The sequence below is a fragment of the Chionomys nivalis genome, chromosome 21 (assembly GCF_950005125.1).
Source record: "Chionomys nivalis chromosome 21, mChiNiv1.1, whole genome shotgun sequence".
Lineage (NCBI taxonomy): Eukaryota > Metazoa > Chordata > Mammalia > Rodentia > Cricetidae > Chionomys > Chionomys nivalis.
This window is the reverse complement of record NC_080106.1, coordinates 39,024,282-39,047,011: the sequence shown is the minus strand read 5'-3', so window position 1 is coordinate 39,047,011 and position 22,730 is coordinate 39,024,282. Positions and strand designations below refer to the sequence as shown.

Genomic DNA, 22,730 nt, shown 5'->3' with positions numbered 1-22,730 from the left:
AGAGAAGCTGGGCTATAATGAAATAAGAAAATAGCCGTTTTAAACAAGGTTGGATACACAGAAGTCAGGTCCCGTCAACTGAAGATGGATAAAACAATAAGCATCTCTGGAATTATCAGTGGAATTATAAAACAACTTTTTTCATGCAGTCTAGTTCTACAAAAAATAATTTCAACTGATTCCTACATTTTCTAGAACAGATCCACAATAAACTGTGGTAACAATGCATGAAGACCTGAGCCGAGGACAAGCTAAAGGTAAGGGGCCTGTGAGATACTTCCGCTTCCAGTTGAGCCGAGGACAAGCTAAAGGTAAGGGGCCTGTGAGATACTTCAGCTTTCAGTTGTCAGGGTTAGTTGACAATCAGCTCTGCAAATTTTTAAAGAACAATTTTCTGCTTTGCTTCAAGAAGACAACATCATTTTGGCCTAAAGATAGATAGATTCCCTCAATTACAAAAGAACACGTGGTGATGAGGTGCCTTTTGTGATTTTAAACAAGTTGTAGTGCTGCTGGGATCAAACTAAGGGCCTGACACGTGAGGCAAGCACAAGTGGGGGCACAGTAAAGAAACCAAGATGGCTGCTCCGTGGTTGGATGGCTGGGGGAAGTTTTTACATTGTTGGATAGGAGAGAGAGAGCAGCCAGATGCATCTGGAAGGGTCCAGAGCAGAGAGAGAAAGCAGACTGGCTGTGGATACTTCTCAGGTGTGTTGGAGGGCAGGGGTCAGTGGAGACATGATGAGAAAGAGAAACTGAAAAGAATGAATATCGAGAGGGCCTTGTTTGCCATTCCGAAGAGAGTGGTCCCCAGTCTGGAAGCATAGTGCAGGGGAGAGGGAACAGTGAGATTAGCAGGGGGCTCGGATAGTCATAACACATACAAGTTACTAGGGACTGGAGGAGCCTGGAGGTTAGTTTTGGGCTTGCTATATAACCACAGACATAGTCAAAGAAAGTGGCTCTTTCTGCTAGGCAGGAATGCTGCACATGGGAGCCTTCATCTCTGACAGCACTCCTTCTACAGTCTAGCTTAAGCAGACTGCATGATCATGACTGTCATTTTGGGGTCACCCACAACCTTCTGGAGAACTGGGGATCCCTTTGGACTCTATCACTAAACTCCTAGCCCTCTGTGTGAGAGGGTCTTAACTGTCCTAGGTCGGCCTTGAACTAAAGACGACCCTGACCTTTCGGTGCTGGGATTGCAGGTGTGTTACAGCACACAGGGTCTCATGTACACACAGTGATGAAAGAGAATAAGAATAACGTATTTTGTTTTGTTGCTGAAGATAACCCCTGTCTAAACCCTCTTAAAATATCTGTGAGTAGCCAGGCACAGCGGTGCACATCTTTAATCCCGGCACTTGGGAGGAAGAGGCTGGCAGCTATCTGTGAGCTTGAGCAGAGCCTGGTCTACATGGTGAGTTCCAAGAACAGTCAGGACTACCTACTGAGAAACTATCTAAAATACAAGACAAAACAACAAACACTGTGAAAGGAATGGAAGTGTTATTTCTTGAGCACGAACAAAGACAGTGAAACAAAAGCCCCAATCACTGGACTCTAAGGTGCAGGCGGCCGCTCGTCTTCACGGTGGCAGCGACTCCTAGGCGGGACTGAAAACACCTTAACAGATTCCTAACTCTTAGGAACTTGGGGAAGTTAGATTTGTTTTTATTTTCACCACCACCCTCACTCCCCAACAGGAACTCACAAATTCCAGGTTAGCTTAGAATTCACTCATGACTTTGAATCCCTGATCCTCCCGTTTCTACCTCTAAAATGCTGGGATTACAGGTTGGAGCCACCACACTTGGCTAAGGTCCTTGTTAATAAACATTTCAGTTCACTTCTAAAGGGCATGACTTGTCAACGGTGCTATGTGCATCAATAAAAGCAGATAGTGCGGCTTCCCACCAGGACACATGACTATACTCTCTGAGACCCAGAGAGCAACGTAAGCCAAGAGCAAGTTTCATCTGCACGCCTGTTTCTGGGTTCGAATCCCTTGGCTGTGAGAATAAAAGCTGTGGTGGTAGAGGCCTGAAGGCTTTTCCTGTGCCTACTGACCTACTTGCTTTTCCACCCAAGCACTTCGGGGTTCCTGAGCCTGTGACGATGCGGACAAGAACTGCCCTTCCAGGACAGATTCCCAGGAAAGCTCCCAACCCGTGTGCTGCCCTCCCTCAGCTCTCCTCATACCGCTCTTTGACAGTACCTTGAATGCACGCCATCTAAGCTCATCTCTTTCCTACCGGTGAGGGAATGTCTGCAGTGCTCCTAGATCCCCTCTTTCCCATTCCAGCACATAGCAGTGTGGGTAACACGTGAAGCACTGTCTTCACTGGAAGGGGTGGGAACGCACAGAACAATGCAGAGAAGGGGCAGACAGGCCAAGGGCAACAGACACCACGCTTGTCACTACTTACACCAGAATAGAGTTGCAAAAACTACACATCACCGGGGAAGCTTGGAATCCAAATTCCTCCTTTTGGGAGGTGGGAGCTCACCAGGTAACCCTGGCTGGCCTGAAATGCAGAGATTCACTCAGATCTATGATTTACATAGTGAGTTATAGGACAGGGCGGCATGGTGAAACTGTCTCAAGGAGGAAAAAAAAAGGAATAAAAAGAAAAACCAACTACATATATCTGCCTTTTCTCACTTCAGACATACTTTACTAAATTAAATAAAATCAAACTTAACACAATGGTGTCTTCTGTGCCATTCCTAACCCCATAGAATATATAAGCTTAGTAACTTAGTGACTTTGATCACGAGTTTTAAAACTGAGCAAGCAGGTCCCTTCAGAGTACACACCAGTCTGGTGGCAGGCAGCTGGCTCCTCACCACCCCACTCCCACCTTGGGAAGGAAAAGAGCCCTTCATACCTGTCATCATGAGAAGCAATCCGTTCTCCAAAGACCATCCGGGCAGGAGTTAAAGATAATATTCCAAGCTCCTGGAGCTGGGTTAAGAAGTGCTGTTCTGTTTGTGGAAGAAGTTGATGTGTGTTCAGTAAAGGCCATCTTTCCCAGATGTGTAAACAAATGGACGCAAACCCAAATAACTTTACTTGGGAACTTGCAGAAAACCTCCTTTTCCTACTGACTCAATTTTACTAACTACCAGATCAAGTAGAAAAAAGAAAATCAAAAAAAAAAAAAAAAAAAGAAAAAAGAAAATCAATTAAGACTCATACTAAGATAAACCCTGCATAGGAACTGACTGGGCAGTTTTTAAACAAACAAACAAACAAATATTAAATTCATTTCCTCTTGAGACTAAACCGTAAGCCTGTAATTTATCAATGCTGCCCTCAAGAACTCTTCCAAAGGTATATATGACAAGTAGAATACAGAAAGAGAAGTGACAAGAGTCCCCCAAAAGTGGGAGTGCGGAGGGGAAGAGCCCTCTAGACGCAGAGGCAGCAGCAGGAACAAACCGCTTTGCTCCAGTCAAGAAAGGCTAGCCTTCTCTCCCAGTTAATCTCAGTGGTCTGTACAAGCCCGACTGTCCCAGGCACACTAGCGACAAGAGGGAGGGCTGATGCTCTTCTGTGGGAAAGCAGTCACAGGCAAGAGAAGCTGAGACCTAAGATTCCTAGGTTTGCATTTCCTACCAAAGCAGCTGCCAGTGACCTGAGCTGACCTGCCCACACTGGGGTTCCCTACCTTGCAGCTGCCCAGTGCGCATGCAATAAGACTCTGCTAGGCAATGAGTGAATCCACCTAGCTCCTCCAGGACCTTCTGTTCTGACATCTCCCAGATAAAGAAAGCTGGGAACACTCTGAAGTGGACTGGACTGGACTGGCTTCAGCACTAGACTTCACTTCCTGTTTCTGAGCTGGACAAATGTTCCCCTCCGCCCCATGCTACCTCTCCTTTCTAGGAGCCCTCGTGTGCTGTGCTTGCCACAGCCCCCTCCCCCCCCCCCCCCCGTTTGTCTATGATGACCCAGGACAAAAACAACCTTACGTTCTCTGGAGTATTTTACAACACAGTAAGTCCAAACTTCCTGTGTGGGGGCTGTAGGTTATGCACAAAGGACCCAATGGCAAACAGAAACGATTCCTAATAAGCCTTCAGACTACTGGAAAGACGTTATCTGAAGACAGAAAACTGGCCAAGTAGCTATTTAAAAGAAACATTATTTAAATATTCCAAAGTCCAACCTAGTGGAGACACCTAACTTCTAACAGCAATGCTAGCCTTCTACCCTTCCTAACCACTCCCTTTTATAATACAACACTCCTCAACTGAGAGGCATGTCTATCCCAGGCCAGCCTCAAAAATTCTGCTGTGTAGCCAAGGACGGCTCTGGCCCTCTACTCCTTCCTGAGTGCATTACAGGTGTGTGCCATCACACCGAGTTTTCAACTGATATTTTACCAGACAGAAACTATTCAGAATTTCGTCAATCTGTTGCCCACATGTGTGATTCTATTCTAAGTACCTTGTGTTGCAATTTGAAGCCAGTTCATTGAATACCTAACCAGAAATATGGAAAAGTCACTGGGCCTCACCTGTGACATTAGGATCACGCCTTGTTCTCCACTGTGGGACAAACACAGTGATGTTTCTGTTGCCAAGCTTCCAAAAATATTCAACTGCAATTGCTATCCCACGGCAACTAAAGAACTTTTTCAGACCATGGCTGGAAGAAAGCAAGAACGATTTCATTAGGTTAAGGCATATGTAAAGCCTATATTTACCACAGAGAAGAACAATCATACAACAGAAACAAGACAGACATGCTATTACTTTTCCAATGTGTTGTGTACTTTGCTACTTTGCAGAGCCAAGTTAGACCTGCTGACTGAGTCCTTCCTGTATCTTAGAGTCTTGGGTCTTTTTCTTGTATTTGACGAACTGGGTGCGCTGTTTTGGTGGAGGGCTGCAGGCTTGCTGTAATATCTGTTTATTATCACAGGGGTTTCCAGTATAGTCTACTGGGAAAACTACTACTGTTTCTAACGTCTGTCTAATCATTGGCCTCTAAGAACCTTATCTTCTTTCTGTGAGATGTGGTCTAAGTCAATGAACTGACTTAAAGCATGTGATCCTCCTGCCTCAGCCCCCTGAAGTCTAACACACTGGGGTACACTGCACATCTAGCCTCTGGAGTCATGTCCTGGGGGGGCTCTGCTGCTGTGTGGGGGTGCTGCTTGTTTACTGTGTTAGGGATGAGACCCAGGTCCTCACGAGCCAGGCTAGCACTCTACCGCTGTGCTTCACTGCCAGCGCACGTCTAAGAACTTGTGAATTTTGTCACAGAATTTGTGGCTCAGTAGCTGTGACAGCGCCTGTGCTATGTGCCTGCCTATGGCTGAGGACAGGAATTAAACATGTGATCCTGCTGTACTACCACAGTGTCCAATGTCACTGCTACCTCTGGAGGATGGGTGAGTGCACCACCCACCTTCCAGGGAACTGAAAAGCTCCCAAGTTTATAACTTAAAAAGAACAATTTGAAAACAAGATTCAAATGAAACTAACTAGAACCATGGGAACCGTACTGAATGAATCAGAAAGCAGGGAAAAGGAAAACACGTAAGAAACGGGCCAGAACGGGTCAATCTGCAAAGGTCACATGGTCACTGTCCCACCACTCAATTCTGCCACAGCAATGTGACAACAGACACACAGCTGGAGATGGCAAATATGGCTGAGCTCCTGAGCACCTGAGACAGAGATGGGGCTGTATTTAGCCCAGCGTGTGACTTCTTGCTCAGAAGGCACACGAAAAATGTAGCTCCTAAGTCTGGCAGTACATTTCAAAACACAAAAGCAGAGACTGGATGGAGAGATGGCGCATACTTTTTTTTCCCCTAACCCTAAACCCTAACCCTAACCCGAGATGGCGCATACTTAAGAGCACTTGCTGCTCTTGCAAACGGGCGTGGGTTTGATTCTTAGCACCCACGTGGCAGCTCACACCATCCGTAACTCCAGGGGATCAGAAGCCCTTTTCTGACCAGGCATGTATATGGCACACAATACACACACAGGCAAAACACTCATATACATTAAAAAAAAAAAAAAAAAAAAAAAAAAACAGCTGGCTATACCGCTCCATAGGCAAAAGTGCCACAAATGGACCATGGTGTGTGCACTCCCCCAACACAAACACACATAAACAAGTAAGTAAGCAAATATGATTAAAAAAACAAATAGCCCTTTATTTTGTCTCAGGCAGTTAAATAGAGGTGGGGGAGAGATGTCCTTCCCACACACATCCTCTGCCAGGACTGACTTCCAGGTTCCCTCCACATATGACAGATCAGAGAGAGCAGGCCAAGAAACTTCCCATAATACACAAGCCAGCCATCTCTTGCTCTTGGGTGGTCTTGTCCCTACCCATCCTGGTTGCTAAGTCTCCTTGTGTATCTTCCCTACCAGCCCCTCTGAGGGCTCAGTCTCGTCTCCTGTGAAGCCAGCCCTTCCTGTCTTCTCACCTCCTACCTTCTACTGTGCAGTGTATCAGAGTGGACTGTCGAGAGTGGGTGTGCTGGGGCAGACTCATTGCCCACACCTGGCCAAGGCCCTTCCACTATCCCATAATATGATGCCAACCCTTTTTGCATTCCTGACCCTTGAGCACAGGAAAGCTTGGATACACACAGGTAAGCTGCCAGGAGGTTGCAAAGAGTAGCCCACAAGTTCTCTTTGCTAGAGGATAAAGCCAATGCTTTTTCAGAGACCAATAAAGAAGAAACTATCAGCTGGGCAGTGGTGGCACATGCTTTAATCCCAGCACTCAAGAGGCAGAGGCAGGCCTAGGTCTCTGTGAATTCAAGTCCCGCCTGGTCTACAGAGCAAGTTCCAGGATAGCCAGGGCTACACAAAGAAACCCTGTGTTGACAAACCAAAAAGAAAAAAAGAAAAGAAACTATGAGATCTTATCCCAGAAAACACATGCATGCAAACAAACCCATGGCTGATATAGTAAGGATGAACCATACCAGTATGACTTGTTACTGATGAAAAAGAGGGAGTAACTGGCTTCTTGTTCTTAAAGAATAAGTACTCTAATTGTTTAATACTAAGGACAGGCCTGGAGTTAAGGCAGCCGTTTTTTGTTTGTTTGGTTGGTTTTTGCCCCCACCTCTCAAGACAGGGTTTCTCTGTGGAGGTTTGGAGCCTGTCCTGGAACTCACTCTGTAGACCAGGCTGGCCTCGAACTCACAGAGATGCCCTGCCAGTTCTAACATGAAGATCCTAAATCAAGAGCACACACGCACACAGGATCCAGTGAACCTGCTTGTCCTCCTCTTCTTAAATCTTCAGCTGACCACACAGCAGGAATGGATGGGGACAGAGCTCCACTTGCAGTCAATGAAGAAAAGGAAGCCAAAGCAGATGGCAGGAATTCTGCTCCCCTGGGTATCTAAGTTTACAGCAATAGCAGAACAAGTAGTTTGCTGTCAGAAGCACCAAGGCCACACCAGTTTTCAGTGCCCTCTACAGAAGATCACAGCATTTCCACTCTGAAGACTCCACAGTTAAACAGTGCTTCCAGCTTCGGCCTAGAGAATATATAGATTTATCTAGAAAATAAAACTACAGAAAAAGGAAATGAGGTTTGGGGTGTGACCAATATAGCATATGTGTGTGATCTGAGTTGAAGTCTCAGCCCCAGGAAGGGGGGGGAGAACCAAACTGTTGTTGTAATGTTAGTGCAGTAAGAACTCTTCTTAAGCCTGATGAAGTGTGTTAATCCTTGCTGCTTCTGGTCTCTATAATCGAGACAGGGAAGTGCCAACTAGTGGTCTACCCTGACCTAGAGAACATATATTCACAGTGCACAGACTAATACCTTCTATTTTAGGGACTCCAAATAGATCCCAGCCTCACATGTAGGAAAACACTGAGCCTGGAGGATAGGTGTGTCAGCTCTTCAGGGAGATCTGAACTCCTGCTCCAGGCCTCTGGAGACAAGTTAAATTACCTGGCTATTTTTCACATTCTAGCAGTGAGCCCACACGTTTCAAACAGAGGAGAGCTGGGTGACAACAGCTAGCTAGCAGTGGCTGTCAAGCCAGACAGGGCAGTGCAGGGAAATACTGTGGGAAGCCATTTCTGAGTTAACCAGAAAAGCACAATTTCCTTCTAGCTTCCAGCTCATAAAATAGCCGTGGAAGCTGCTCCAGAGAGACGAGCAAGCACAGTGGACACATGCGCAGTTCTGACAAGCAAACGGGCAAACCCCATCGACACAGACAGTCATCAAAGGATACTAGTCAGGTGCTCTCACGCCGGAGTTTCAGCCGCCACTGTGATGTCGGCCAGACACTGAAAACATTTCCACTGACTCATCACCTGACTCACTCACAGTGACGACGGAAACGACTGAAAACACATCCCCAGCAGAAGGCAGGCGTTTCAGAACTGTTCGTGGTATATATGAGCTTCAGACCTCATGCTGGACCAAATAAACAGCAATCCAGGGGAGGGGGGTGCTGCTTCAGGGCAGTTCACACCAATAGACCCAATTCTTGCAGGCCTTGGATTTCCTTCTAAACTGCTGTAAGCTGTGCCAAATTGGTGAGGGTTACTCAGCAGCTCTAATGTGTCCAGTAACAAAAAGGTCTGAGCAGTCCAACCTCAACTCCTGTGGGAGACGCAGGCAGTCCTGGTGCTGAGGAAGAAGACATGGCCCCAGGTCTAGCTGTGATCCTGGACAAGGCTCATGTCATTTCAAGCTATACCTAATTCTTGCTCCAAGAAATGAGTATGAAGATTCCATAATAATAATAATAACAACAACAATGATAATAATAATAACAACATGCCAGGCTGAGAATGAAGCTCAAGCAGAGCATTTGCCTAGGGTGTCTAAGAACTAAAGTTCAATTCTTACTGCCAAAAAACTTAGGAAATCCTTGGTCTCGGTTAAAACGCAGTCTACACTGGTGACACAAATGGCAAGCAGGCCATGAAGTCACAAGTGCTGACAAGAAGCCAGTAAGAAAGTCCTAGTTGTCTTCCTGGAAGCCGTCCATGTCCAGAGCCTGAGGCTGAGGGGTTTAGAGAAACAGTCTACCTGCACTCACTACTGATGGGCTGTGCAAGAGTCAAGCATCTCCACCTTTGGGACTCTCTTTGAGGGGAGTCCTCCGAGCACTCAGTCCCCAGCATCATGCAGCACACAGGCAGCTGATCTGAAGATGTCCCAACTCAGAGTCAAGGCCTACCCATACTGGCAATTTCTTCTCTCAGAAAAAGGGTTAACTTTGATTGCTAACTGTGATGGTTTGAATATAAATGACCCCCAAGGGTCTATAGGGAGGAGCACCATTTAGGAGGAGTGGCCTGGGAGTAGGTGTGGCCTTGTTGGAGGAGGTGTATGATCAGGGGATGGGATTTGAGGTATCAGAAGCTCCAGCTAGTTTCTCTGCCTGTTTCCTGTAGATCAAGATGTACAACTCTCAGCTCCTCTAGCATGTCTGCCTGCACGTCACCATGATAATGGACTGAACCTCTGAACTGTACACCAGCCCCAATGAAATGTTTTCCTTTAGAAGAGTCACTGTGATCAGAGCAACAGAAACCCTAAGACACTAACATTCCAGGTGGACCTACATCCAATTAAGTGCACTGCGTCTTAGGGTAACATCCCTTTTCAAAGTGTTGTTCTTAAACCCAAACACCAGTAAATTCAAAGGAATGTTAAACCCTCTAGAAAGAATCAGTTTTCAAACCTAGTGAGGGGCTGGAGAGCTGGCTCAGCGGCTGCCAGCATGAGCTGCTCTTCCAGAAGCTGCAGTTCAGCTTCCAGCACCATGGCCAAGCAATTCACGACCACCTGCAACCCCAGTGCCAGGGATCCAACACCCTCTTCTGACCTCCACGGGCACCAGAATGCATGTGCACAACCTCCCTGTACCCCTACCCCATATACATTAATAAAACTAATGCCTAAAGTAATAAGGATCATAATTAGTCTCAGCAGTTAAGAGTACTTGCTGTTCTTAACTGAGTTCCGGTCCCAGCGCCCGTGTCAGGTGGTTCACAGCTGTCATTACAGGTAGCATACATACACAGACACAAACACACCCCCACAATCAATAAATAAAAAACAATTAAAATATATATATACTAATAAAAGCTTGCACGCTCGTTTTAAGCGATAATCACTGTTCTTCAAAAACAACAGCACTATATCCAAGGATGTTGGGAAATATGTGGCCGTGTTTTTGGTTGTCATGTGTCTGGGAAGTACACTATGGGCAGATTGGAAGGGATCAGATATGTAACACAAGCTGGCATGATCAAACAGTAATCTACATTCTAATAGTGAGCAATACTAGTTACTACTCTAAAAAGTTGATGGATCAGCTAGCAAAGTGTGTGTTGAACACACATGAGGACTTGAGTTCAGATTCCCAGCACCCATGTAAAAAGTGAAGGTGGTGGCACACACCTGTAAGCCTAGTACTGCTCAAGAGAGATAGACAGGAGGAATCTTGGAGGTCCCTAGTCAGCCAATCTAGCCAAACTGGTAAGCTCCAGCTTCAGGGAAAGAACCTAACTCAAAGACAACAACAAAAACGAAACAAAAAACCAAGGTGGAAAACAATCGAGGACGACGGCCAATATTAACCTCTGCTCTCCATACGCGCACACACACTCATGAACATGCAGCACGCACAATATTAACCTCTGCTCTCCATACGCGCACACACTCATGAACATGCAGCACGCACAATATTAACCTCTGCTCTCCATACGCGCACACACACTCATGAACATGCAGCACGCACAATATTAACCTCTGCTCTCCATACGCGCACACACACTCATGAACATGCAGCACGCACAATATTAACCTCTGCTCTCCATACGCGCACACACACTCATGAACATGCAGCACGCACAATATTAACCTCTGGTCTCCATACGCGCACACACTCATGAACATGCAGCACGCACAATATTAACCTCTGGTCTCCATACGCGCACACACACTCATGAACATGCAGCACGCACACACAAATATCGTTAACATACGTGCACACATACTCATGAACATGCAGCATACACACACAAATATCGTTAACATACGCGCACACATACTCATGAACATGCGGCATGCACACACAAATATCGTTAACATGCTCGGCCTTAGCTCATCTGTGCTCTTACTGCTTGAACATCACTCTGAGAAATCTTTGCACATTAGCATTCCTCAAAATCACGACTTAAACTCGGTGTCCTCACTCAGTTTAAGAACTAAAAAGGAGGACTTGGAGCCGGTCTTGTACTACAGGTACCCAAATGGGTCTTACAGTTTTACTTAGATCAATCTATGTAGCTGCGGGACATTTGCTGGGTTTCCCCCAACAGAGCTGCCAAAACCCAAAGTAGATGACAAGAGGCAGTACTGCTTGGAAATGAGGATACTGGTACAATAATAGTTTTACTCCCTGCTTTGACATTTTTCAACTTCTGATTCCCCAGCCTTGACCTTCCCAGGGCTGAGATTCAGGAAGGGGCCACCAAGTCCAGTTTATATGGTGCATGGGATAAAACCCAGGGCTTCATGAATGCTAGGCGAGCATTCTACCAACAGAGCTACAGGCAGCCCCAGTGCAAACTGCCAAACTTTTAATATCTAAAATGGTGGCACTTTTTAAAAAATTTTGATAGCAAAATGTAAACATACAATTTATTTAAAAAAAAAAAAAAGAAAGAAAACCAAAACAATGCTCACGCTCGCAAAATCCACACTGCTAGGCACAGTAGCACACACCTTTAAAGCCTAGCACTGGGAAGGCAAGGGAGGAGGATCTTCCTGACTTGGGGGCCCGCCTGGGTTGACATAGCAGGCCAGCAAGGGCTACATAGTAAGACTTTGCCTCAAAACAAACATGGCAGGTGCAGAGGCCCATGCCTATAATCCCAGTACTGAGGAGGCAGATTGGATCTGTTTTTGAGTTTAAGGGCAGCCTGGTCTTCACAGCAAGTACCAGACTTGGGCTACATGGCGAGACCCTGTTCCAAAATAAATGATAACACACCAAAAGCTGTCAGGGCAGACTTCAAAGGTGAGTTGGAGGATGGCAGGCAAGCTGAAGATTCCAGAGAAGACCAAACAGCCTGGCTTCCAGTCCTGAAGCTTACTGCTGTCAGCAGCCATGGTTCCATGCTACCCTATGGCTGTGGACTTTAACAAGGGCAAGCCAGGCACAATGGCTGCTGGAGGCACCTCACCAAAGACACCAAGTTCATATGGGAGGTGTGTGGCTTTGCTCCCCATCAGCAGTGAGCTCTGGAGCTGCTCAGTGTAGCCAAGGACAAGCAGGTCCAGAATTCATCAAGAAAAAGACAGATGAACATACAGCCACACCAAAAGCAAGGGGGGGAGAGGAACTGAGCAAGAGTTCTTGCCACCATGAGGAAGGCAACTGCCAAGATATAAAGTCCCTTCTTCCTCTAAGTAGGAAATACTTTCAGAAAACATGGCATGTATCTTTGATACATCCTGAAGTATTTCTGGATGACACCTGAGATCTCCTTTGAAGTACACAAAGGCTAGTGAGGGAACTCAGCAGCAGGGCATTTGCCTAAAGTCAGAAGAGCCTGGCCTCTACCCCCAGCACCACAGGGACAATAAACAGAATAAAATAAAGAAAAATAAAATCCCATAAAAGTGGGTTTAAAGTTGCAGATGGAACAAGATTGGTCATGAACTAGTAATTGTTGGGGCTGAGTGAGAAAACCCACGGAGAGTTGCCATACCTTCTTGTTATATTTCTTTGTAACTTTTAATAAAAAGAAAAACTAGCAAAATAAATAAATCATTAAGTAAAGCTGACTCCAGTTCCCACATCAACAGAGAAGGCTCACAACTGCCTGCAACTCTGGCTCCAGAGGATTCAATGCATTTGTCTGGCCTCCTCCAAGGAGCATCTGCAAACATGTGGAATGTGTTCACACAAACGCACAGCATATACATTTAAAAGAAAGAAGAAAGACAAGAAATACAGGTGGCTGGAAAGATGGCTCAGCAGTTAAGAGAGTTTGCTACATCGTAGAGGACTTGGGTTCAGTTCCCAGCACCCTCACCTTGGCTCACAGCTGTAACTCTAGTTCGGGGATCCACTTTCCTCTTCTGGCCTCCTTGGACAGCAGACATGCATGTGGTGGGCATATAAGCATGCAGAAAAAAATTCTCATGCACATAAAATAAAGATAATTTATTTTTCATGCCCGTAACATAAGCACTAGGAGGCTAGGGTAGCAGGATCGTGAGTCAGAATGTCACCTCCCCAGCATCTCAAGATGAGAAGCCTACAGGGAGACAACACAGTGCTGAAGCATGCGCCCTCCTCACATAAGGACCCTGTCCAAACGTTAGGACCAGAAAAAAAAAAAAGCCAAACGCATTCCTAAAACTTCAGGACATGAGTTGACCTTTTCAAATTCCTAGAAAGTGGACATTCAACAGAGAATATTATTCTCAGAATATCTGTAGGAGCTGGGAGTGATGGCTCAGCAGTTAAGAAAGACTTGAATTCAGTTTCTAGCACCCATATCAGGTGGCTCAAATTCATCTACTCACAGGGATCTGACATGTTTTCTGGCCCCCATGGGTACTACATTCATGTTTACAAATTGACTTTCAAACACATACACTTAATGAAAAATAAAAATAAGCCAGGTGGTCAAGAGGCAGAGACAGACAGATCTCTGTGAGTTCAAGGCCAGCCTGATCTACACAGCTAGTTCTAGAACACCCAAGGATACACAGAGAAATCCTGTCTTGGAAAATCCAACACACACACACACACACACACTTTAAATTAATTACTTTTTTTAAACATTTTTTCGGGGAAGCTGAGGCAAGAAGTACTACAAATTAGTAGCAAGCCTGGGCTCTAAGAGACTGTCTCACAACAAAAGACAAGAGCAGGCAGCAGCTCCATTCTTATACTGGGAATCTAACACAGATTTCAAAGTCTAGTTTATTTACAGTTGCACCCTAAGTGCCAGAGTGAGATGTACCATGAAAATATAGTCTTTAGCATCTCCTACCCACAGCAACAGGGTCAAGCAAAAGCTTAGAATTCCAGAAAACCAAATGCAAAACCCTTCCAACCAGCCAAGTGGTGGTGAGACACACCTTTAACCCCAGCACTCAGGAGGCAGAGGCAGGCAGATCTCTGTGCATTCAAGACCAGCCTGGTCTACAGAGTAAGTTCACAGAGAAACACTGTCTTGAAAAAAGCAAAAAGAAAAAAAATCTTGCGTCCACACACCCATACTCACACACAATTCTCAGACGCTGCTGAGAGAACTAGGTAAGAACAGAGTAGACTTACGTAATTGCAACATTACTCCCATCTATAACAATATGCTTCAAATCAGCTCTCCCTGGTTCATTTTTTAATTCCAGCTTGTATGGTGTTTTAAGGGTATCTCGAAATCTCTGAACCCCTGTAACTGAGGAATCCATATGCTCAGAGGCTCCTGCCAATCGTGCATCGGTAGCTGAAGGTAACAGCTGGGGCAGCGGTGGCGGGGAATAGTGTGGCTTAGGCTGAGGAGAGCTACAGCAGCCAGAATGTTTCTCACAGGCAGCCTTCGCATTATTGGGAAGCAAGGGTTCCGCTTGCTGTTGAAAGCCATTTTCAGGGACAGCTGGGCTTCTCTGGGAGTGACCTGTAGCTCCCCTCGAAATGAAGCTGACTTCTTTAGGACTGGAAGAGGCAACAGACGGTGAGAGGCCATCGGTCTCAAGGTCTACATTACAACTGTAGTTCTGGTTTGAGCCCCACATTTCATGTTTCTGTCCTACTGGCCCTGTTCTGAAAGAATTAACTCTGCAATTTGAGGTACATGGTTTAGAGTCTTTGAATGGTAACTGGGAAAATTTTTCCACCATGTTTTGCTCTGCGTGACTCTGTGTGTTCTTTGGAGTTGAATCTGCTGTGAGCTCATTTGTGCTGCTCCCGACACCTGCACTTCTCTGAGCAGCATCTGGACACACAGTGCAAGGTGCAAACACTCTGTCTCCTTGGAGCCTTTTGTTCTCTTTTTCAATCTCCTCCAAGAGCAGTAAGGGCTCTGTAGAAGGCCCATACTCCTTGATGACCTTCTCGACAATCTCTTGGGAGTAGCCCATGGTTCTGAAGAAGTTTACAAGGATGCTGTACTCCATTTCTTCTGTGGTGTCTTTCCCATCGGGGCTTAGATTTGGGGAGTTGGAAGCAGCAGTGTCACACGGGTCAGGGACTTCATTTCCATCTGAGGCCTTGCCATCTTGCAGAAGCTCCCCTTCTACAACATTCTCCAAGGAAAACTGCTTCTTGGTGTGTCTTTCTTCTGTATCAGAAGACCTCCTCTTGTGACGAACTTTGTCCGTGGAAAGTGCATCTTCATCTGGATTTAGACCATTTACTGGGACAAAGAGCACATCTGCAGAGCTAGGAAAGACTGCATCCATTTGTTTTGTGAGCTCAGAAACAGGGGTCCCAGCTTTATTTCTGGACTCTTCTTGTAAAACACTTTCCTCTCTAGCAATACTCAGTCCTGGGGCAGCATTCTGCATCAACTCTGGAGGCTGAATATCTCCAGTTTTAATGACACCATCATCTTCTGCTTCAAACAGATTCTCTTCACCTTGTGTGAGACTCAGTAGTTCTTTTTTCAAGGAAGTGGGCAAAATCAACAAATCCATTGTATAATTGTCAGCATGGGCTTCAACAAACTGTCGGAATTCCCGTTTGATTTCTGACTCCTTCTGACTGCTGGGCAGGTTCTCATTATTCTCGAAGAGCTTTACAAACTGCTGAATGTGACTCCTGGCCATGACCACAGCCTCAGCGCTTCCTCTGATGCCAAGAAGCCCAAAGTCTAAAACGCAGAGGTCAGCACAAGTATCCTGAATTAGGCTCTTTAAAAACAGACTCTGTGCCCCTACAAAAATGCAGTGCATGGCTGTGGGGTAGCATTCTCTCTCCTCCAGTTCAGGCTCACAAATTCCTTTGATATATTCCTGTAAAGACAAGACAAAATTAGACCAATTTACCAGATTCCTTAGCACATGGACCTACAATAGCAAGGCTGACTTTTTTAAAAAAAGAAAAAAAAATTAAGCATATTTATAATTTGGAGTAAAATTCCTTGACTTCAATAAAAATAAAAAATTACAGCTTGGATCTTTTGTGTGTACGTGTGTGTGTTTCATTCTAAACTATTTAATCATCTCTAGGGGAACCGAAACTTTGTATATCTACAGAGTGGGAATTCATAACCTTTCACTATGTCTTCCACCGTGATCTTAGGGGCTTGCCTAGCTGCACAGTGGATAATCCCAAGGCTGGATTAATTTACATCTAAAGAAACCTCTTCCTACGCAGTCATTTCTCACAAAGGGACATATTTGATGAGATCATCAGATCAGTGAGCTACAAGAGAGCAAAGCCTGCACCACTACTGCCTTTGGTTTGCAGATTCAACAAAAATGATCACCCCACCTCCAGGCTTCTTGAAGACATTTAGAAACAGTAAGATTCAAGTATAACCAGAGAAAGTAACAGGACTTCTACTGGCTGCCACTGGGAACAGTGAGATGAACAGCAGTGAAAGGGCTCGCAGCTCAGCCTGCTGAGGACCCGAGGGATCCCCATGGGAGAAAGAGAAGATCAACTCTCTGACCTCTACACACATGCTGTGGCAATATACACCCACACATCCAATAAATAAATGCATTAAAAAATGTTAAGGGAGCCGGGCGGTGGTGGCGCACGCCTTTAATCCCAGCACTTGGGAGGCAGAGGCAGGTGAATCTCTGTGAGTTCGAGACCAGCCTGGTCTACAAGAGCTAGTTCCAGGACAGGCTCCAAAGCCACAGAGAAACCCTGTCTCGAAAAACCAAAAAAAAAAAAAAAAAGTTAAGGGAATTAGTTTCTTTAGCAAGTGGGATGCTAACTGGAACAAAAAAAAATGAGTCAAGCAATTAAGTGTATGCAACACATACACACACATACCCCTCCCAGTGAAACATATTTGTTAATATACCCACCAACTTTAGCTCTGGAATATGTTAGTCTCAGATTCCATAAATACTACTGGTGCAGTCTTGCTCAAGTTACACAAGCGAAGTCCAGTTTCTTCAACAGCAAAGGCAAAAAGAGTGCAGTCATAGAGGGTTAGGGGAGTTAAAGTCGTACCTTGGTAGATGGTGAGACTGTTACTCAATGGGCAGTGTACTTCTGCATAGACACTGTAAAGGGAGATCTGACCTATACTTTCAACCAGGGTGTTGCCAAAACCAGCACTATTCAAAAGCTCTGCCTGTGCAGCATCAGTCAGAAGGTCTTTCAGCTTGAATTTAGTATGCACTTGTTGTTGACCACGCCTCTTCAGTTAGAATCCATTCAAATATTTATACCTCTAACCTTTGTGCATTTACTTATACTTCAGAATCACAAAATCTCCACGAAGATGAAATAGCAGGCTTTTACTGCTCCTATGAGTCTTGACAGCACTGGGCTTTGTTGTATTGAGGATAAAGCACAGGAGTCTTGTCTTTTGAATAAGTGTAATTTTCTACTGTTTTTAACATGACAATTTGGTTAAACCAAATAACCGATTGTCTTACCTTCTTGAATATCCAAGCAGTGTTAAATACTGATGCCAGCAGTCTTAGAGCTCCAAGTGGGATCTGGGGATGTGGCTAAGCTAGTAGAATGCTTGCCTAGCACACACCAGGGCCTGAGTTCAAATCCTATAAATTAGGCAAGGTGGTGCAGGTCTTTAATTCCAGTACTTAGGAGGTTGGGGAAAGAGGACCAGAAGTTCAAAATCATCCTCAGGTGCACAGGGTAAGGGCCAGCCTTGGCTACATGACACCCTAACACAAACACTTCTCTCTCCAATTACTGATACTTGCTTGAATTTATGTTATCTTTACATATGGCTTTAAAAATATTTTTATAGGGGCTGGAGAGATGGTTCAGCAGTTAAGAGCATTTCCTGCCCTTCTAGAAGACCCAAGTTTGGTTCACAACATTCAGGTCAGGCAGCTCAAAACAGCCTGTAATTCCAACTGTAGAGGATGCAACACCTTCTTGTGGCCTCTGTGGATACCTGTACACATATTTGCATATACCCACCTCTCTACCACATATACATAGGTTAAAAAATAAGTTCTTTAGAATGAGAAAATGTTTTTATAAAGTGCTTTACCTTAGCTAATAGTTTCATAAGAACTAAACTTTTAAAGGTACAATACAGACTGCACTCCATCTATTCCCCAACCACTACATCTGCATGGTGGTACCCTAAGAATCAGAACATTTGCATTGCACATGAGTCCACAGATCTAGACTAGTTCATCTCATGGTTTTATAAAACCATCATCTTGTGCCAATGTTTAGAATCATTCTACTACCACAAAGACTGCTCTTGTCTTTTTATGGCCACATCTACCACTTTACCCTCAATCTCTTGGTACTCAGTTTGTTTTTAAATTCATAGTTCTGTGACATTATTAAACCAATAAAAATGGAATTATACAATATTTGACTTTAAACATTTTAGCACACAGAAAGTGCACAGGCCTCGTTGCACTTGACTTGTACCCACCCATCACCTTTCTTACTGTACCTCTCCACATCCTACCGGTCCCCAACCCCTCACTCACTCACACACACACTTAAATCCAGGTTCTACATGAGAATGCATGGTGTTTGTCTCTCCCCCACCCCACCCTCCTCTCCTCTCCAGCTCCTTTAGGCTGACTAAAACTCCACTGTGCCGATGCACCACGTCTCCTCTGCCCACTCACCTGCGGGTGGGCATCTAGGCTGGCTCCACGACTCAGTTACTGTGAATGGTGCTGCCATAAGCAAGGATGTGAGTGCAGTGAGGTTGACTTTTGTCATATGATGCCCTTAAAACTTAAAATGCTGTAGTTGGAAGTGGTGGCTCATGCTAGAGACTGCAAAGAAGGGAGCTCAAAGCAAGAGTTTGAGGCCAGCCTCGGCTATAGAGCGAGGCCCACCTCAAACAAAACAACACACCCTAAAGGAAAACAAAGTTGCTATGAAGATCCATGTTCAGGTTTTTGTGTGAGTTTTCATGTCCTAGGATCAATGCTGAGAGGCACGGCTGCTGGTTCACAGGGTAAACACATACTTAGTTTTCTAACAAGCTACTACCCAACTATGTTTCAGTTGCCTCACATTTTACAGTACCACCCAAATGTATGAAATCCAGTTTCCCCAAAACTCTGCCAATTTTTAAGAGTACTAGTTCCTATTCTTGACATTTCAGTAGGAGTGTGGCAGACCTTATCTCAGTCCCCACTGTCCTCCTGGCTAGAGACCCTGACCACATACCATTTGTCCTCTCCAGGGAAACATCTTATTCCTTTGTCTCTAACTGGACTGCTTTTTATCACTGCGTTTTGAGACTTCTTTATCTTTCTCGTCTTCTGTAAGAAGTGGCTCCCATCTGTTTTATATACATCAGTAGTTGTCTTCCCACATTCCCCCACTTTGACAGGATCTTACGTAGCCTAGCCGGTCTCTACCATACTTGGTCTATGCGGCGCTGGAAATTGAACCTATGGATTTAGGCACGCTAGGCAGGAACTCTATTAACTGAGCTATAGCAACAGACCCTTTTTTCAGTTATCTATGAATTAGCAGGATGTTTTGTGGTAGCAAAAAAAAAAATCTTAAATTTTAAGAAAGCTCTGTTTATTTTTTTCCTTCACTAAGCTCCAACTTGTTACACCTCTCCTATGTCATCTTATACAGGTTTTAAATTTAAGAGCGGAAGCTTTAGCTCAGCAACAGCATGCTTGCTAAGGCAAGCACAGGACCCTGACTTTGGTTCTCAACACTGGATGAAAGAGGAAGGGGTTTAAAAAAAAAAAGACCAAAAGGGGGGGGGGGAGCTGGTGCTGGTGGTGATGGAGAGCTGGCTCAGAAGTCACAAGTTTAAAAGCACTAGCTGCTCTTCCAGAGGACCCAGCACCTACAAGGTGGTCACAGCCACCACCAAACAGCCATGCAGGTCTACATAGTACACTTAACAGCCAAAACATGCTCTTCTCAGGAACCCACAGAACTATCAAGATAAACCTTATGCTGACTATGAAACAAATCTCAACAAATGTAAAAAGAACTGAGATTATGTAGCACAATCTGACCGCAAAATGATCAAACAAATCAATTACAGATCAGAAAAATTCCCAAATGGTTGGGAATTAGAAACTAAAGAACCCTTCTAAGCAACTCTGAGCAGGGGATTTCCTTTTTCTGTTTCTTTCTTTGGAAAGGTAGGGATCTTCAGACGAGTTCTCTGTTACAGTGCTGGGATAAACCCAGGGCCTTAGGCATGCTGGGTAAGTGCTCTGCTGCTGAGCTGCGCCATGGCGCCCATAGGGGGTTTTCTTGGGAACACACTGAACTAAATGAAAATAATATGAGCTATCAAGGCACAACTGAAGCGGTGCTGAAAGACACGTTTATTTGTTGATTTTATTGGTTGTCCCAATAGTCTCAACAGAACCATGACTAGATCACTAAGTGAGCCTTAAACTCCGGGGTTCTTTCACCTTTGCCTTCCCTACGCTGTGATTACGGTCATGGGCAGCCATATCTGGCTTGAAAAGGAAATTTATAAGACATAAATACACATATTAGAAAACAATAAAAAAAAAAGGCATGGGAACTCACACTTGTAAGCCATTTAGGAGGTAGCAGTGGGGGACAGCTGGGCTATCGCATGAAATCCTGTCTCTGCCTCCATGCCTGCCGACCTTTTACATGGTTCCCAAACTTATGTAACTAGTGCTTTATCCACTGAGCCACCTTCCCACCCCCACACGTAATTAAATATGCCAGGATAAAGGCTCTTGTTTTGTTTTCTTCCTGTGCTGAGAACCAAAGTCTGAGATGTGTATACATTAGACAAGTGCTCTACCACTGACCTACATTCCCAGACTTAAGTTAATTTATTCTTGGATCCTGTCTTCTCCCACTTTTTACAATAGCTGCCTCATATTCCATATACATACATTAAAAACCAAGCACACAATGTATACTTTTTGTTTTTAGCAATCAAACCCAAGTCTCGAAACCCCCTCCCCCAAAAAAAAGAAAGAAAAAAAAATTTCATCAAACACATAAAGATACCTGTGTATGAACAAGGGCTTGGCTATGAGACCAAGACAATAAAACTGAATTCTTATGACAGCTTCAGGGCTGCAAACAGTGTTCTGGGGCAGAGCCCTTTGCAGCATGAGGCCCTAGTTCAATCCTGCTTTATCTTTGTAGCTATGATGAAATAACCTTACAGAAAGCAACCCTTGGGAGAAAGGGCTTATTTTATTTTAGCTCACAATTATAGGTGACAGTCTATCACAGCAGAATAGTCAAGGTGGCAGGGGCTTTGTAGCTGGTCACATCACGTCTATCAGAAATGGATGCATGCATACTTACCGGGGCTCTGCGGACATTCTCTCTTTCTATCATTCAGGACCCAAACCCAGGAAACAGTAACACATGCCTTTAGGATAGATTCTTCTTACATCAACAAACGAAATCAAGACAATCCCCCACAGGCCAACCTGATGCACACAGTCCTCACTGAGACTTTCTTCCCAAATGATTCTATACTGAGGCTAGTTGACAATCAAGGGAACCATCACAAATCCTCAGGACAGAAAAAAAAATTTCACACTTTCTAAGAAATACAAAATGATACTAAATTCACGAAACAGGAATCGAGATGTCAAAAGGAGAAGGAAAGAAATAAGAGTTCAGAGTACTAGTATATATAAAGTCAAGCATGGGGCCTATGGCTACCATCTCACCACTGAGGCTGGGGCAGGAGGACTGTCCCAATTTTATTGTAGCCTGAGATAGAGTGAGACCTAATCTCAAAACACCAAATCAAATTTAAAAAAAAAAAAGAATGAGGAAGAGGAAGAAGGCTCAGTAGTTAAGAACATGTACTGTGAGGACCCAAGTTTGGTTCCTACACATATGCTGAGTGACTGACTCATAATTCCAGCTCCAGGAAACCCAATGTTAGGGATAAAGGCAAGAAGTCAACATGCCCAGCCTCTCTCCTAAGTAAGTTTCAAATATGACTTTTTCACATATTTCACAAAGTATTACAAATTTACAAGAAGAATTTATAAATTTTATACTTTCATTTCTAATACAAGTTTTAAAAGCTAGACTAGATGAAGTTGCAGTCATAGTGATGCATGCCTTTAGTCCCAGTGCCCTGGAGACTGATGCAGAAGGAACTCCGAGTTCAAGGCCCACCTGGTCTACATAGTGAGTTTCAGTCCAGCTGGAACTACATATACATAGTGCACGCCTATCTTAACAAACAAACAAAAATGAAGCAAAACAAAGATAAACATAGGGTAGATTCCCTTACCATGATCACCAAACAAATTTAACATACTCCAGAAAAAGAGAATTTGGAGGAAAGTGAAGAAAAGGTCAAGACTGTATTAAATGTAATTCTGTTCAAAGCATAGAAGAACTTGGTTTACACATTCACTCATTCACCCACTCACTCACTCACCACAGCTATTAAAGCATCTAGCATATGTCAGGGACTAGCTGCGCAAAAGGTGACACACATTTGTTTCATGAGAGAAAGCAAAAAGGGTATGGATTTGGGAGGATCTAAGAGGAGCTGGTAGAGGGGAAACAGCAATCAGAATATAGCGTATAAAAAACTCT

General features: G+C 44.6%; 1 protein-coding gene across 1 annotated transcript in view; it reads right to left on the bottom strand.

Annotated features, from left to right (window-relative positions):
• Window positions 1-22,730, bottom strand: part of N4bp1 (NEDD4 binding protein 1) — a 45,431-nt gene that overhangs the window by 7,782 nt on the left and 14,919 nt on the right. Inside the window, exons 2-4 of the mRNA XM_057753625.1 lie at window positions 14,331-16,006; window positions 4,530-4,660; window positions 2,895-2,991 (exon numbers count right to left, since the gene is read on the bottom strand). Of these exons, the coding sequence (XP_057609608.1) occupies window positions 2,895-2,991; window positions 4,530-4,660; window positions 14,331-16,006 (1,904 nt within the window). The remainder of the gene's footprint in view (window positions 1-2,894; window positions 2,992-4,529; window positions 4,661-14,330; window positions 16,007-22,730) is intronic.